General features: G+C 36.4%; 1 protein-coding gene across 3 annotated transcripts in view; it reads right to left on the reverse strand.

Moving 5' to 3' along the window:
• Nucleotides 1-15,685, reverse strand: part of BANP (BTG3 associated nuclear protein) — a 151,929-nt gene that overhangs the window by 105,209 nt on the left and 31,035 nt on the right. For all 3 annotated transcript variants that reach the window (XM_054840761.1, XM_054840759.1, XM_054840760.1), the window contains exons 5-6: nucleotides 10,220-10,342; nucleotides 9,281-9,456 (exon numbers count right to left, since the gene is read on the reverse strand). In XM_054840761.1, the coding sequence (XP_054696736.1) occupies nucleotides 9,281-9,456; nucleotides 10,220-10,342 (299 nt within the window). The remainder of the gene's footprint in view (nucleotides 1-9,280; nucleotides 9,457-10,219; nucleotides 10,343-15,685) is intronic.

Genomic DNA, 15,685 nt, shown 5'->3' on the forward strand with positions numbered 1-15,685 from the left:
TTGCAGCAGAGAAAAATGACTGGTAGCTGCAGTACAAAAGGCAGAAAGATGAATTAACCCCACCAAAACCCAAATCCTAACCTACAAAAATAAACCCCCATTTCTAGAGAACTTAAATAATATTTTGGCTGATGTGTAAAAGATTCAACATCACCTTTTTAAATAAACTTCTGTCAATTAGCCCAAGTCCTTTGCCCCTGCAAGAGTTCACAGGGGTAGTGATTAACCAACAGAGACTACAGACCACTGACTTTATTAACTAACAACCATTAAATATAAGGAACGGGGTGACAACCAGGCTATACCTCAACCTACAAATCTAGCAATGTGATTTAAAGCTTGTGCTAGAAGAACGGCTAAAAAACTAGAGTTAAAGCTATATTCACCAAAACCTCCTCCCACCTCAAAAAGCAGTTAAAACGCTGGGAGTTCTGGCAGAACGAAGCGTACAACACACACACGTCCACGAACAGCAGAAAACCTGGATACAGAACTGGAGTTTTTCGCCTGACTATTCTCATGGGGAAAAAAAAAGGTTTCATTTCCATGTAAATATAAAAGAAAGATAGGCAGAAGAAAGGATTTGGCTAACAGAGACACAGTTCCAGTTAACTTCTAAGCCCCAATGGTCAGAGGGCCAGTACATTATATGAGATATTCTACAATATATCCTGCGCTCATGGTTTCTTCAGTTGTCTGACACAGCACAAAAACATGTATGGGCACATAAATACTATGGTGTGCACAGAAGTCTCAGCATAACGTCAGTGAGATTGCTTGTTTGTTAAAAGTAAGGCCTCAGTTTTAGTACATGGTTAAATCCATGAGAGAAAGAGGAGATTCACTTATTTTATGACTCATGGAAGGCCAGAGAATTGATTCAACGTAAGTAGAAAATGAGGACTATGCAATCATCTGTAATTTAAAACAATCAGCTAAAAAAAAATCCAGATAAAATTGAGAAAATTAATATCCCTGGACTTAGAGGACTTTTTAAACCCTTAGAAAATGTTTCATGTCAGAAAAACAGCTAATTTAGATTTTGCCCACTTTCTTGTTTGTTGCCTCTTTGTTATATTTAACTTTACACAGTGGACCAGACTGTTCGTTCCAAACATCACCGTGACAGATACCTGGAAGAAACCATTGTTCATCTGTTTGCTCCCAATAATAATAATAATTTAAAAAAAAAAAAGGCAATTCAGTTTCTATAGTTTTCTTTGGCTTTAACAAGTCACTGAAGCTCTTGAAGTCTCAACAGTGCCTTCACATCAGCTACATACAATATTGTTTTAAGGTACAAAAAGTTTGCTATTTAGAAGTTCATTCTCACTGTCTGTATCTGGTCATAAGGAGCTTGGCAGGAAAAGCAAAGTGCTGCAAATGATCATATAACATGTGAGACTTGATCTTACAGTGAACTGGAAAATCCTGTGGACAGATAAGTCTGGGCCGCGTACAAAGAGCTGCTTGGATTCACATTTGGAAAGCAAATTCTGAGCATTATTTAATACTACTATTGTAAAATGACTGTTTCAGATGCAAAGTTGAAGAGGCAATATGTGACTAAATTTTATTGGGCAAAATATTATTCGTCCTTAACTAACACACTACGCAGACCAGTTTTCCCTTATCTTCTCAAAAAATATGCATGTTTAAATTTCTAATTATATATTTTGAGCAGTCTTAATATGCAGTAAAAGGAACGCAGAGAAAGCAGACACGATACAAAACTATCACGTATGGTGCCAAGCATCATACATCAGTGTATCAAGTGTAAAGTTCACTGACCCAAACTCTAAATCAACGGATCCTGCCATTTGAGTTATATCACTTAAAAACAGCTTTCATGGAGCTCTGTTCAAGAGCATTTCACATACTTGGGAGATACTAGCGACAGTGTGTTTCTTTCTTAGTAATTTCAAAGCCTTGGCTTTAACACAACCATTTTTGAAAATATCTGCTTTTAAAGCAGCGAAGTAATGCTGAATGGGACATTCTTATACCACAAAGCTGAGAGGGCCTGATTTTTTTCCCCTTCCATATAAAGACAGGACAGTAACTCTATTGTGAAAGATTTAAAAGGATAACATAATGTGCATTAATGTTTTAGGAACAGATGCTGCTCTTGTTTGCACAGTAAGTCACAGATTAAATATTTTAAATGTTACCATATACTGAATGTGTGTAAGAACAGTATTATTATAATATTCCTTTCCTTCTTGAAAGCAATATCTAGCATTAATCAAAATAATGCTCTCATCGCATCTCCTAGAAGCATGCAAGTATAATCACAGTGCCTTTAGACAGCTTATTCTTTAGTTGAACAGTAAGTATCCAACATTTGCACTTTGGTGAGCTAAATTGAAGCAGCTGCTTAAGTTAATATTTTTCTATACATAAGCTGCATAAAAAAAGCGAGGTCTGTTTTTACCAATATTCTAATGTGAAATCTTGAAGAGCAAGTCCTTGTAAAGTCTTTCAAAATAAAATTCAACCCCTTCAGAGGAAACATAAAACTGCCTGATCACAGCAAAACTGATTGATCAAAACAATTAGTAAATATATTTGGGTATTATCTATTCTTTGCTTTCTGCTGTTTGCACATTTCTTGGTAAAACAGTACTAAATGTAAAATTCTGAAACTGCTATTTAGTGCGAGATCAAGACGTCAGAAATAGTTCCTTATGAACTAAGCACGATCTTTTAGACATAAATTGCATGCAGTTTACCCAACAGATGAGCAATCACAAGCAAGCAACAGCCAGAATTTTTGACTGTTTCCTGTAAATCCAAAACTGTACCACTCAAGTCAGAACTAAGTGTTGTGGAAGTTACTATGTAAGTACAGAACGAATACAACATCCTCACCCAGCAATTTGATAATCCCAGAATAAGGCAGGGGACAATAGGTAGACTACAGAGGCAAGTGACAACACACACTGAGATGATAGGCATCACCAAAAGAAAGACTATCATAAAGTATCTTAAAAGAAAAGTATCATAACTGTGGCTAAGTTTTATGTAAACACCATGAGAAAAGACATTTTTATGAGCAGTGATGTATATATAGTTATGAGGATCTCCTCCCAAGGAAGTAGAAGAAAGCATAAAAGTCTCCAAAAACATTACAAGCAAGGAAACCTGCCGTCTATGGCTGAGGAAGTCAGGGCAACTCTAAACAGTGACTGGGAGATGGCAAAGGCATCCTTCGTAATGAAGGTGCTATGGAGTAGCAAAAGGGATGCAAGGAGAAGATGATGGTGTTAAAATGAAGAGTTTGGAAAATCATATTTGTAACAGCTTTCTGGTGATAAGGCCAGAGAGGAGGCCTTACAGTAAATAAGATGGGAGATAGCTGGAGCCTAGACAAAAGAGTGCTATTTCACCTCAGATGTTATCTATTAAGAAAATAAAAGGCTCCTTTTAGGCATTGATCATTGGAAAAATCTACTCACCATTCTTACCAAAGCTTATTTGCTCATAGTTGCTGCAACTTGCTTTTCTTCGTCTAATGCTGAAACTCATCAGTTAAAAAGTTTAGACAAATATATTTGAGAATGTCAGAATATTTTCTAACAGATTTGTGGTGAGCATGAAAGTACATACGGCTGCCAGGTTATAGCTTAGTCAATTGAAAACCAACCCGTGACAGGATTACAGTCACATACCAGTACAAGAGAATTCATTAAAGTCTGAAAACAATATAGGTACTTAATATCATAGGTTTAAGACTTCTGTAATTTAAAACTAGTGCGGATCTAGTGTTCTTCACAGTATTATTTTTTGCAGTGGAAGGCAAAATCCAAAAGAACGTGACAATGTTAGGATGAAAGCGGTCACAAAGAGAAACTATACACGAGGCCTTACTTACCAGGTAATCCAACTAGTACTGATATCTTCAGAGACAGGAAGGTCTAAAGAATTGATTTGCAAATTAAGTTCTGTGCAAGAAGGACACTAAATATCAGCTGTAGCATTATAGGTTGGTGAAATCCAATTCAAAGTCTACAGACCTTTATAAATGTATAAGAACTCTGGAAAGCACAGAAAAATAGCTTCCTCAAAATAACAGTCTAAAATTTTCCTTCTATTACCACCCTGAAAGTGTTAGTAGCATGCTATCTGGAAACTGAAGAGGAAAAATTGAATTGTGCGACCACTTCATTTAGCACACACATTCCCACGCAACTATTAAAAAAAAAAAATTTTCAGCATGTTTAGTGTATAAAATCTAATGGCTCTCCCACTCCAAAACCATGAAATCTCTTCCTGGGCTATCTTTGCTTTGCATAATACACTGAACTGTACAAAGTCGGAGGGTGCCCATGACATTTAAGACACACAATTCTGCACAGCTTCAATACTCCTGAGACAAATACCAGCTCCGCTCCAATCAGAGCTGAACAGATGGATAAAAGTCACCGCGTTACAAACTACTTAACACACATAGCAACTAAACCCTCACAAACACAAATGGACAAACAAGTTTTTTGTAGCAGTTTCTGAAGATCAACAGTTCTTTACAAAAATAACTCGTAGATGCAAGATCCAAATGATGATGTCTTAAAAATGTTCTTCATTAATCAACTGCACATCATTTTTAAGTCTAATTAAAAAGTTCAAGATAAAAAACCCACAGCTTTGTTTAAACTGAGTGTATGCTGTACTCCAAAACGACAGTAAAAACACATTCATGTCAAAATTAACTGGACTTTTCAGAGAGCAAAACCACATCTATCAATTGTTGACGTTTACTTTAAACACTTCTTAGTGACAAATGTTTGTTTCTTATTCCATTAAACAAGAAAGATGTGTAATCTATGCTGGGGGAAAAAAAAAAAAAACAACAAAAAAACCCCCAAAACCCAAGGACAATGAACAAGAAAAAAGTTCCTTGAATTTTTAAACAGAGGTTTCCTCTGGATCAAAGAAAAAGCACACAGTGCCTCAGGAGAACACAGCAAAAACGTTAATTTCCATTACATTTACATTGTTTTCATCTACCAAAACCTTTCAGAAAACCAACCTCTATCCAAATTCTCAGATACTTGCACAGTAAAATGGTTTGTTTAGAAGTTTGACCAGTCATGCTATAACTCATGTTTGGTGGTTCCTTTCCTCCAGAAAACATTTCTGCTAAAACAGACACGTACATGTATTTAGAGAATAAGTGCTACAGAAAAGACTTCTAAAAACCACGGGAACAGCTGAGTACTTCAAGTTTCTAAAAGCCATGCTTCCAAAAGAAACAGTTTCTATGAAAACACAAAGGTGTGCTCCTGATGTAAACCACTTGGCTGCATTTCTACCACAAGGCAGGAGCTACCTGTATAGCTCGGATGTTTCAAATGACAGAGAGAGAAAGAAAAAAGAATGGTTAACCAGACCTGAGATTTATTTAGGTAAGTGCACTGCGAGTACGAACGGTTTCACAACTGGCAATGTAGTTCAATTTAATTAGAGGAGCTCTCCAAAAGCTCTTCCAAATCAGAACTACTTAGCTAAGATTATACCGAAGATAATTACACAACAAGATCATCTCTGGTTTGAAACAAGGACTCTTGGTTAAAATGAGGACCTTTTTTAACATCATTAATGTATTGTGTTAAAAAAAAGAGGGAATTTTTTTCCTAAGTCAGAAATATAAAGAGACAGGTGATGGTTAAGTCAAATACACCTTACAAACAACACTACAATTAACATTTTAGCATTGCTTGAGCAGTTTAAATGACCACATAGAGCAGCTTGGACACAGTTTTATTTGGTAGGTTGTATGTTTGCTGTTTTACAACCTTTCTGCTTTTTCACTTCTACTGCAATGGGCTTCTTCATTCAGTACCTTGTTTCCATACAGTAAAAATATGTTTATATCTTTTTACTTAAGATTTAAATGAAGGCTCTTATCCAGATCTCTAGAAGCCGAAGATGCATTTAAACACTCAGAGCATCAGTGGCATTTAACTCTTCCAACTGTTTCTAGAGGAAGATACCTTCTTAAAAGAGAAGTTTGATAAAACAGAATTTTGAGCTTTGATCTTATTATTAAATCATCATCCATTTGTAGAAAAGTTTTTTTTTACATCTAAAGCATATGTTTATAAACTTACACTACTGTTTATACATCCACACCAACTGCTCTTCTCTAATTTCCCCAGAAGATCCACTTGGGCTGCAACAAAGTTAGAGTAGAAAAGACACACTCTAACATACACATTCGAAATTAGAACAGACTAATCACTTTTGACAGTTATTACTATCCATGGGGTAAAATTACAGGTTAAATGAAAAAACACTATTTCTTAGTTGGCTGAATAAGGATGCACTTGATATTTTCTATGCCAAAAATATGACATTAATAAAAATAGTAACTCACGCACTAATAAGCCTTACAGTCTATTTTAATTCAGTTTTACACTGGTAATTTAATACTGACCAACTCTATTCTTGCTTGGTTTTATCTTCAATTGTGCAAGATTACTGCATGAACAGCACTCTTAGAACTGCAGTCCAACAAATGCATCAGGTGTTGATATTTCTACTGTCCCCATGTGAAAGGACATTAATTATTCCAAAGTGAAATTTGGAAAAAAATCTCAAAATTGCACAAAAAAGTAGAGATTCAGTATCTCTAGATGCTTTCAGTTCATAAACACTACATCTTAAAATCAACACTTTGCAGACCATTAACTGCTTCTGTAAGATGGATGAGCATTTCCAGTTTTCTGAAAAGTAAAAGAACAAATCAAGTAACTGGTGCTCAAAGAAAAGAGGGAACAGGCCTTACTGCACATGCAAAAAGAGTAATATACAACTGAAGATGGAATAAAGTTAGAGTTCAGTGGGCAAACACCACCACCCCCCCTTACTCTAGATCATTACTGGAACTGGGAACCAGGCTCCACGCTTCTGGGTAATTATTTTTAAGGAATAGAAAGGCACTAACATTAATATTTTTTAAACTACCATACATGATTAAATGCTCTTTGAAAACAGCCAGCAGAGAGCAAACAAAGCCTTTCTATAAATCTATTAACTAAATTCTGAAAATATCCAGAGGTCAATGCCATATCCAAAGTCAGCTAAAGCCAAACTATAAACACGGTTTAGTTTTGCTTTCCGGACACAGGACGACAGATGGGAGTCATACTGAAAACCTGTTGTTTAGTCTCAGTGCGTACGGGCTGAAGTACACCATTCTCACCCTCTCGTATTTTACAATCAATTGAGATTCCTTTGAGCAACTCAGAATTCCTTCACAGACGATGAAAGCAAGCTGATGAGTGCTGTAACTTTTGCCTTTTACTACTGAAGAAAACAAGTCTGCACAACAGACCTATTATTCTTCATCAATTTATTAATAATTTAATTTCTGTGACACACTGCAGGCTCATTCACTTAGCATTCCCTCCGTGCAAATGGTCCCCTCTCATCTTTGTGAGGACAAGAAGAGGTAGGTGTGGGGGATTACTAATCTGATTCTCAAAGCATTCATCAATCTCAGAGAGATTTTTAATGGATGAGTGTTCTAACAGTCTGAAGAAAATCAGATCCGAAGACATTAATGGATTACCTGTTTCTTCAAAATTTACACGTACAACAGTGGCAGAAAAGGCCAACTTCACAGTTGTCTGTGCAAATCTGTGCCAAACAAGCAAGTCCAAAAGAGCATTATACAACAAATACCCTCCTAATGTTACAAACTTAGTTCCTGGCATAGATGACGCAGAGCTGTATGAAATATTAACATTCTCCACAAAGAGTACGCTTTACATGTATTTTCATATCAAAATATCAGCACTATCTGTAATCTGATTTTTTTTTTTTTTTTGAGAGAGAGGAACTCCTCAGTCTCAGTCTCCTTTAATTTCCAATTGACCCAAAATGAAATACCCTTGGAACCGACTCTGTCTCACAACATACGAAGAGGACAGAACCTAAAAGCTCTTTACAATATGTGTACGTTTTAGGAGTATCCATAAAAGTTGAAGAATCCTAGGTTCACACACCTTAGAACAACATTTTCAGAAACAATCTTTGGTGCATGAGCCTTTTAGCAGACTGACTTCTAAAGTTTTCTAAGTATCAAAGTTTTAAAGCATCTTGTTCAATTGTTAGTCAGTTCTGAAATCTTTGAATGCACTCTTAAACACTCAGATTCAGGCTATCTTGAATTAACCTTTACCACTAATTGTATCCTAACCTGTTCACACCCAACATGCTTTTACCAATGGCAGGAGATCATGCAGAAGAACCTGAATCACTCCTAAATTAAAGTCCTTCTATTTCAATGTTAGAGACCAAAAGACAACACATTTACCTCTTAAGTGGAAAGGTCACTTTGCACTTATTCTGCTGCAATAATTTCCTGAGTAATTTATTCATCTCTGGGACATGAGTGTAAATATGAACTACCACATCCAGAATAACACTTCAGTAAATATTCAATAAATATGTTTTTTTTAAAGTAATTAGGAAAATTATTAAATTGAAGTCTAGGATTCAAATTACATTTGTATAAAAAATACTGATACTTTCAAACTAATCCTAGAACATAATTTATCATACATTGTTTTCACCTAAAACTGTCCCTTATATCATCTTGTTTGTGATTAAAATATAGCAACTAACATTCATTTCAATATCTCCAACCACATAAAATACAATGTCTTTATAAGGTTAATCTAAAATTCTTGGATGTCACTACATTTGATTACAGTGTCCAAGACAAAGAATTTTCAGAAAAATCTGACACTACACACTATCCTGTTAACACTGGTTTTAATATGAATTTCCTTATTAAAACTGTTTACAGTTGCTAAAATAACTATTTTACATTCATAAGAATTACACAAGTGGACTGCCATAATAAGTTACAGGAGAAGATGGACTAACAGATTTTATTTCCCAGAGAAGACATTTATTTTCCTGAAACAATATTTCATCTTGGTGACAGGAAATCCTGCAGGTTGCATGTGTTACTTTGAAGGGTTTAAAATATAAAGCCTCACTGCTATAGTGGGGCATACTTTTTAAATTCTACAAGTAATTTTAATTAGCTGTTCTGCCTGCAAAACTAGTAAAAATGAGGGGAAAACACCCCCAAAAACCAAAACCAACCAACCAACCAATTCATTCGCTCCTATCTGCTGCTTGCTGTACTGCCTAACAGTTCAAGGTTGTACCCATGATACGATCTCTGAAGCTTCCAGTTGAATCTTAGTTCATTCCACCACCACGTTTACTTTGCTCAAGTAGCCTTACAGTTAGATCAGCGTACCTTCAGAGTTCAGCGTGATAAGCGTGACATTGTTCCCAATACTTTGGCTTCCTAATTGTCCGCTGTTGGAAACTGAGTCACTGGCCTCAGAGCCACTCTCTCCGTCTTCATTGTGACTGTCGTCATGCCCTGGAACTTTCACCACTATGGTGTTCTGCCTACGTCCAGGAACAGCACTATGGAAAAGAGAAGTAGGTAACTTTGGGAAAACACAATCCTTGATCTGGAATAGCATCATTATAAGGGAATTAAAAACACTAATTGACAAAATTAAATGTATTATAAAAGCACGCTCCTTTAAACAAGTTGACTCATGTTTACAACTCAGAGCTGTCCAGCAAAATAAAATGGAAGGAAAATAGCAGAAGGAATAAAAAATTTTAGACGCACACTTTTTAAATTTGCGTCAATGGAAAAGTCTAAGCCCAGTGTGCAAAACAAACAAATACTTAAATAGTTTCTAAAAAACATATTTTATTACATTTTCTATCCAGAATCTCAGGTTCCACTTAATTTAAAATTTGCTTTAGACAGTACAAATTCTGACAAGCCCTCCTGGGCTGCTGTTTATTTCTTCTTCAGTTGGTTAAATACAGGGTCTTGGCATGTTCCCAAGTGATCATGCACCCATGTAAAAAAATATGTAGCTATGGGCACTCTTTCTGTCAACTATCAACTAATGTTGAACTAGTCCCAGATCCTCTAAGACGCTCTCTCCCCGTCAAGAATGAAGCATTGCTCTGTACCTTGACTGTTGAAACAAGGTTTCCTTAGGCAGAACTGTCAGCCTAATAAAACATTCAAGTACCGGTTCAATGTTTTTCCCCCACACTATTACCTAGAACAATCCTCATTTTGCACTTCAAATTGCTGCACAGACTGATATTGATCTATCATAGGAGGGAAGGAAGAAGGACGATTCCCATAACTGCTACTAACTTGCTAAGGATATTTTCCAGAGAATCCGCCGTTCTGCTCAATGGCTCTTCCTGCCCAACCATCTTGGCTACAATTGAATTCTGCCGGTCGTTGTTCAGTATTACTGTGGTCTGAGGGACAACACTACAAGACAAAAATCAGAGAGGAAAACGGAATGTAAAGGAGTAAACCTTATAAATAATACATTAACACAGTCTTACGGTTTAAGGAGTCTTCTTAAAAACAGAGACTGCCTCTAAGCCTAGCTCTTTCTCTCAGCATCGCTGTTATGTATCAAATGCTAAAGCTGGTAATCCATCTCATTTGACATCTGTACCATTTCAAGTACTCAAAATTCTTTCAGAGGACGGATGGCTTCCATGGAATTATGTAAAAGTCCACAACCCTTGGCAAAGCGATAAAGAATTTATCAACTCAAGAGACACAGGAGGAGGTTTGTAAATCGCAGCTCCAAAGAGCCACCAAATTCTTGGTTTGAAAAGTCTGAGAGTGAGCATTTTCAGAGATACTACAGCCAACTTCCACGGTAATGCACCGTTTTTAGTAAGATAATTCCTAGGGGGAAAAAAAGAAATAAATGTAAAAGTATTGCAAAACTGGATGGTGAGCTTAGTTAAAAGCATGTACTGTTTTGCAAGGCTGGGAGCTTCTGGAGGTCAGGGAGATGAGAGTGGTAGTAGGGGCATCAGAGCAGAATGGGGACAGATAGACTTTAAATTATGGCAAGACTAAACTATTTCTTCTGTGCATTTCACATACAAAAGAAAAAATCTCAAACAAACAACAGAAAAACATTTAGTGTGTGGGAAACCAGAACGTCTTCTCTATCACTTACAATGTAGAAGGAAATAACAAGAGAAGTGTTGCACAGAAAAATGCACTAAGCCTACACTTTAATTAAAGTGTATACTTTAATTAAATAACTAAAGTCTATACTTTAATACAAAAGTAAATATGAAGTAAATAATTGTCTCCAGCATGCAGATTATAATTTAATTTGGTTTCAGAGATTATTACCGTTATTCCCACACCATTACTCAATCTTCTATGGCATGGTTTTAATATTTAAGACTGTTTCTGCTGCGTTCATGGTAAACTTGAGGAGACAACTAAGAAAAAAAATCTGTGTTTTAGTGACAGAGAAGGTTTTCTTCATTCTCTCTGCTTCCAACAGTAAATAGTCCACTACTGTTTTTACTGATCCAACATCTCAAACATGACTGATGGTCATTTACTTTTCCTAACTGTATTCCTTGGCTAATTGTTGAAACACAAATTAAACAAAGCTGATGACAGCAATGCTGTGTTTATTTCAGCTGTAAGAAAGTGCATGCTTGCTTGAATATTCATGCGTCTACATAAGACTAACCCCTACAATATCCATCGTTAAGACCTACAGAAAAAATAAGAAACTGTCATAAGAGCTAACGATAAATAGATCTCAACTTTGGCACAGATAAAATGATTCACCACTGGGTTTTTGGAATTAAAAAGCCCAAGGGCCTAATGCCCTGCCTCCCTCTTACAGTAACTGCATCTGCTGCTAGCAACAACTGGGATTCCTCCTGGACTGCCAATGATCTGTTGGATTGCAAACCTTGAGAGGCTCTGGAAGATGTTTGTCTAATAGACAAGTACAGACTGTAGTAGAGCTTTCCACATGTATGTGATGTTTGAACTGTATTAAGTAATAAATGGGGGGGTGGGGTTTTTTAATTGCTCTCTAGAGTATAAGGGTTTATGATGCTTTCATAGTCACCTTTTCAACATTTTCTCCATTATCAAGAGGGAGAACCCACACACATTTCTTACTTTAAAAAAGACAACTTCTGTCTATTTCCTCAATGCCAGCACTGCACATTTTGAAAAACCACATCAAATACTTGATAAATACCGATCCATGGCAACGTTGGCAGTCCCCCCAGTCTAGCAGCAATACATGTTCTTGTTATATTTCCCAAATTGTCCCAATAGTTACATTTGAAGTTTTTACATGGCAGTTTAAAGTGTTCAAGAATTTTACACTTCCTTTTACACGCTGTTCTTTATCACCATCTTTTCTTGCAATCACTTCTGAATGCCTGTTTAAGCATCACTTACCAAAGCTTATTTTAATGAACACTCTGAGTAATTAATTTCAGCTATAGAGATAAATGCAATAAAATTACATTTATAAAGTCCTTAGGATTTTGCTCATATTAAGTTTATATTTGAAAAAGAGACTTAGCACTAAAAATTGACATAAAATAAGGAAAAGGGTGGAGAGGGTTGCCCCCTTTTTTTTTAAAAAAACAATACTCATTTTTAAAAAGACAATCTAGAGAGTGAAACGGATGGCACATAGCTAATTTAAACAAATTTGGATTAAGGAAATACATTTATGCAACCCAGCAGCACAGATTTATCCCCTCTTCAATGCATCAGTGTATGCTCAATCTTGCTTACTTCCATGCATTTTTTTAATTTTTTTTTTTTTTCCAAATTTATCCCTAAACAAACACCCATGAAAACACTGGCTCCATGAATTAACTTTTCCCAGTTAGTAGAGTGGATTATCAACAGGAAAAAAAATCTACTTTCACAGTTGTTTTGGGGGGAGCCACTAACTAAATGTACCATTTTCCTGACACATATTTTCCTGGCGATACAGCACAAAGGCAAAACCAGATACCACATACACAAGAAAAATCTCTGTAACAAGCCACAGCAACTACCAAATTGTCCGACAATTGTTTTGCATTTGGAAATGAACGGTCATCAAGTTGTAAGGACTCAAAGAATCTATAAAAGCAGTATGGAGAGAAAAATCAAGGTCACACACAAAGCAGTGGTAGAGAACAGCTAAAATAAGCATTTGGAAATGTTCAACACAGCACAACAAACCTACAACCGCCACGTAACTTTTCTGAGCGATTAACCTGCCCGAGTAGGAACTCTACACCTAGTTTGAAAATAACTGAATTAAGTTTTTTGTCAATTACCAGTATCTATTACCAGGAATCATTACTGTCGAATAAAAGATTATTTCTGTGTTCTTTCTCCAGCAAAACTCACACAATTCTTCTTCAATCTTAAAGGAGAAGGAATTTCTTGTGTTTAATGCGTAACTCCTGAAGAATGATGCTTTCAAAAGCAGTCTGCATGAGCAGGATGAGGTAACCTTTCCATTCACAACACCATAAATGTTAACCAAGAAACTACAATTCTGGTCCTTGTTCTACGTGGAACAAGAACGGCTACAGAATTTGCTGAGAAATTCTGACAATGAGGCATCACGAGGCAGAAATTTTCAGAGCTGATGCTGTGAAACCTGAGCAGTTACTTATCTGGAAGAAAAAGAAAATAATACAAAAAAGTGCCATTATGCTTGAAAAAGAGTTTCACAGGATTGCCTTAGAATCCAATTCGTACACAGGAGAAACGGATATCCACAAGACTCCCTGCAGACACAGGAATGTGGTTACCAGTAACTTTCCTGTGAGATGCTCTATTCTCTGTTTTCAGTTTTATTTATTTATGTTCGAGACAACAATAAGAAATCTGCTGAATGTACACAAAATAAACAAGGAATTCTATGTAAAGTCAAAATATTGGGCCAACCTGACAAAATCCATCAGAGGAAATCATTAAAACTCATTACAGCCTAGTGTATCCTCATATGGGATTCTTCTAATTTCTTTTTTTCAGTCTGTACATCTCAGAGAAGATGAACCAATTTTAGTCATTACTGACATACTAAAATGCAGAATACAAAAATCACAAAGAAGGAAAGCTTCTGATATTCACTCAGATCCCAAATGAAACAACTCTTTGTGCGAGTGCTGCCAGTACTATAGTCATGAAGATGGAAAGAAAATATTAAGAAGGGTCAGGGGGAGGGCTTCAGTACTTTCCATTTGTGTTCATATATTCCTTTCCCCATAAGCATTAGAACTTGGAGAGACTGGTTCTGCAATTTGCTTATTCTTGGACACAACTTAGTAAAAAATTTAAAATGCACGCAACCTACAGATATTATTATATTTTGGGATTTTTTTTTTAAATGCAGCTTACCAAATAATCTGTTAAATGAGAGGTGAAAATATTTCTAAAAACCATAAACATACCAGATAATGATTTTCAAGTGTGCATATTTAGCCTCTGCTGGGTTTTTCTAAATATAAAGCACATTCTATATTTTGCATAAGAAAATTGCTGCCAGAGGTAATTTTCAGTATGGAAAACGTGTGAGTCAGATATAATCATTAGTCTTAACTGTTGGGTTTTCATTGCCAATAACCTGTCAATCACACAGAAAGCAGCCAGTGACATAAAAGAACTTTTGGCAATACCAGGACCATCATCTCCTCCTCTTCCCAGATGAGGTTTTCATTTAGAGAGAGAGAGAAAAACAAAGTGAAAGGAACTAACTGACATTTCTACCTTCCACAAGGTACAAGATCAAAAAGTTTCTCCAAATGGATAAAAATTACTTGTGGAAAAACTCAGACTGAAATTTTCAGACAAGAAGTTATTCTTGTTTTCCTAGACACACTAATAGTTAAGGGAATAGTTACAGCAGTGCTCAACCAGTTAAAGAAAAAAAAAAGGAGAGTCCTCTCTTTAGCCCATTTCTGAGCCTCCTTTGCACATGCGAACATCTGCAAATAGGTAAATAAGAGCTCAGAGACAGAGCTCAGCTTAAGAGACGTTCAGGTAGCCACATCCACATGAACTGCTGTTTCCTGTCTGTATAACACTTTGTGGTCACTACAACACCCACGCAGTGCGTGCTGCTTATCTGGAAGGCAGGGCTTCTGAGGATCTCATTCTCATCTTCCTCTGGCACACGTATTAGAAGGAGATACAGAAAGAGGGATCAGAAAGGCAGGAGTTGGAGTTACTGCTGGCAGACTGCTTGTACTAAACGTCTCCAGCCAAACACAGCCTTAAGGAAAGCAAGTCTGGGAAAGAAACCTTGAACTCTGATATTTTCCAGTTTAAGGCTAGGGACCGACCTGAAGACTGAAAGGTATAGCTCATGCATTTGTGGGGGCTCTGGAGGAATATTACAATTAGCCCTACCACAAAGAAAATTGTTTTCCAAATGATATAGAAAAATACCATTTTAGAAGTGTGGTGTTTTCCATACTTTTTTTTTCTTTTTTATCTTTCACTAACACTTGTGTTCATCGGTAAGAACAGCCACTCTTTGGGTCTTTTCATCACTATTTAGGAAGATAACGTTAAAACGCTCCTTCCTCTTGACGACCACCCACTTCCTTTGCCTTCTGCACATACAGTTAAGATTCCCTATCCAAACAGGAATGACAAAACTGACTTATGAATTTACACCGTGGTATACATGAACAAACGCACGAACCAGCAAAGCATACACAAAATGACATTGGATTTATGCCCCAAAAATGAACGCAGCTCCTCATCTCCCAGGAGAGAGCAAACTCACCAACACCCAAACCGTTCACC

This window comes from Grus americana, chromosome 13 (genome assembly GCF_028858705.1).
Source record: "Grus americana isolate bGruAme1 chromosome 13, bGruAme1.mat, whole genome shotgun sequence".
Classification (NCBI taxonomy): Eukaryota; Metazoa; Chordata; class Aves; order Gruiformes; family Gruidae; genus Grus; species Grus americana.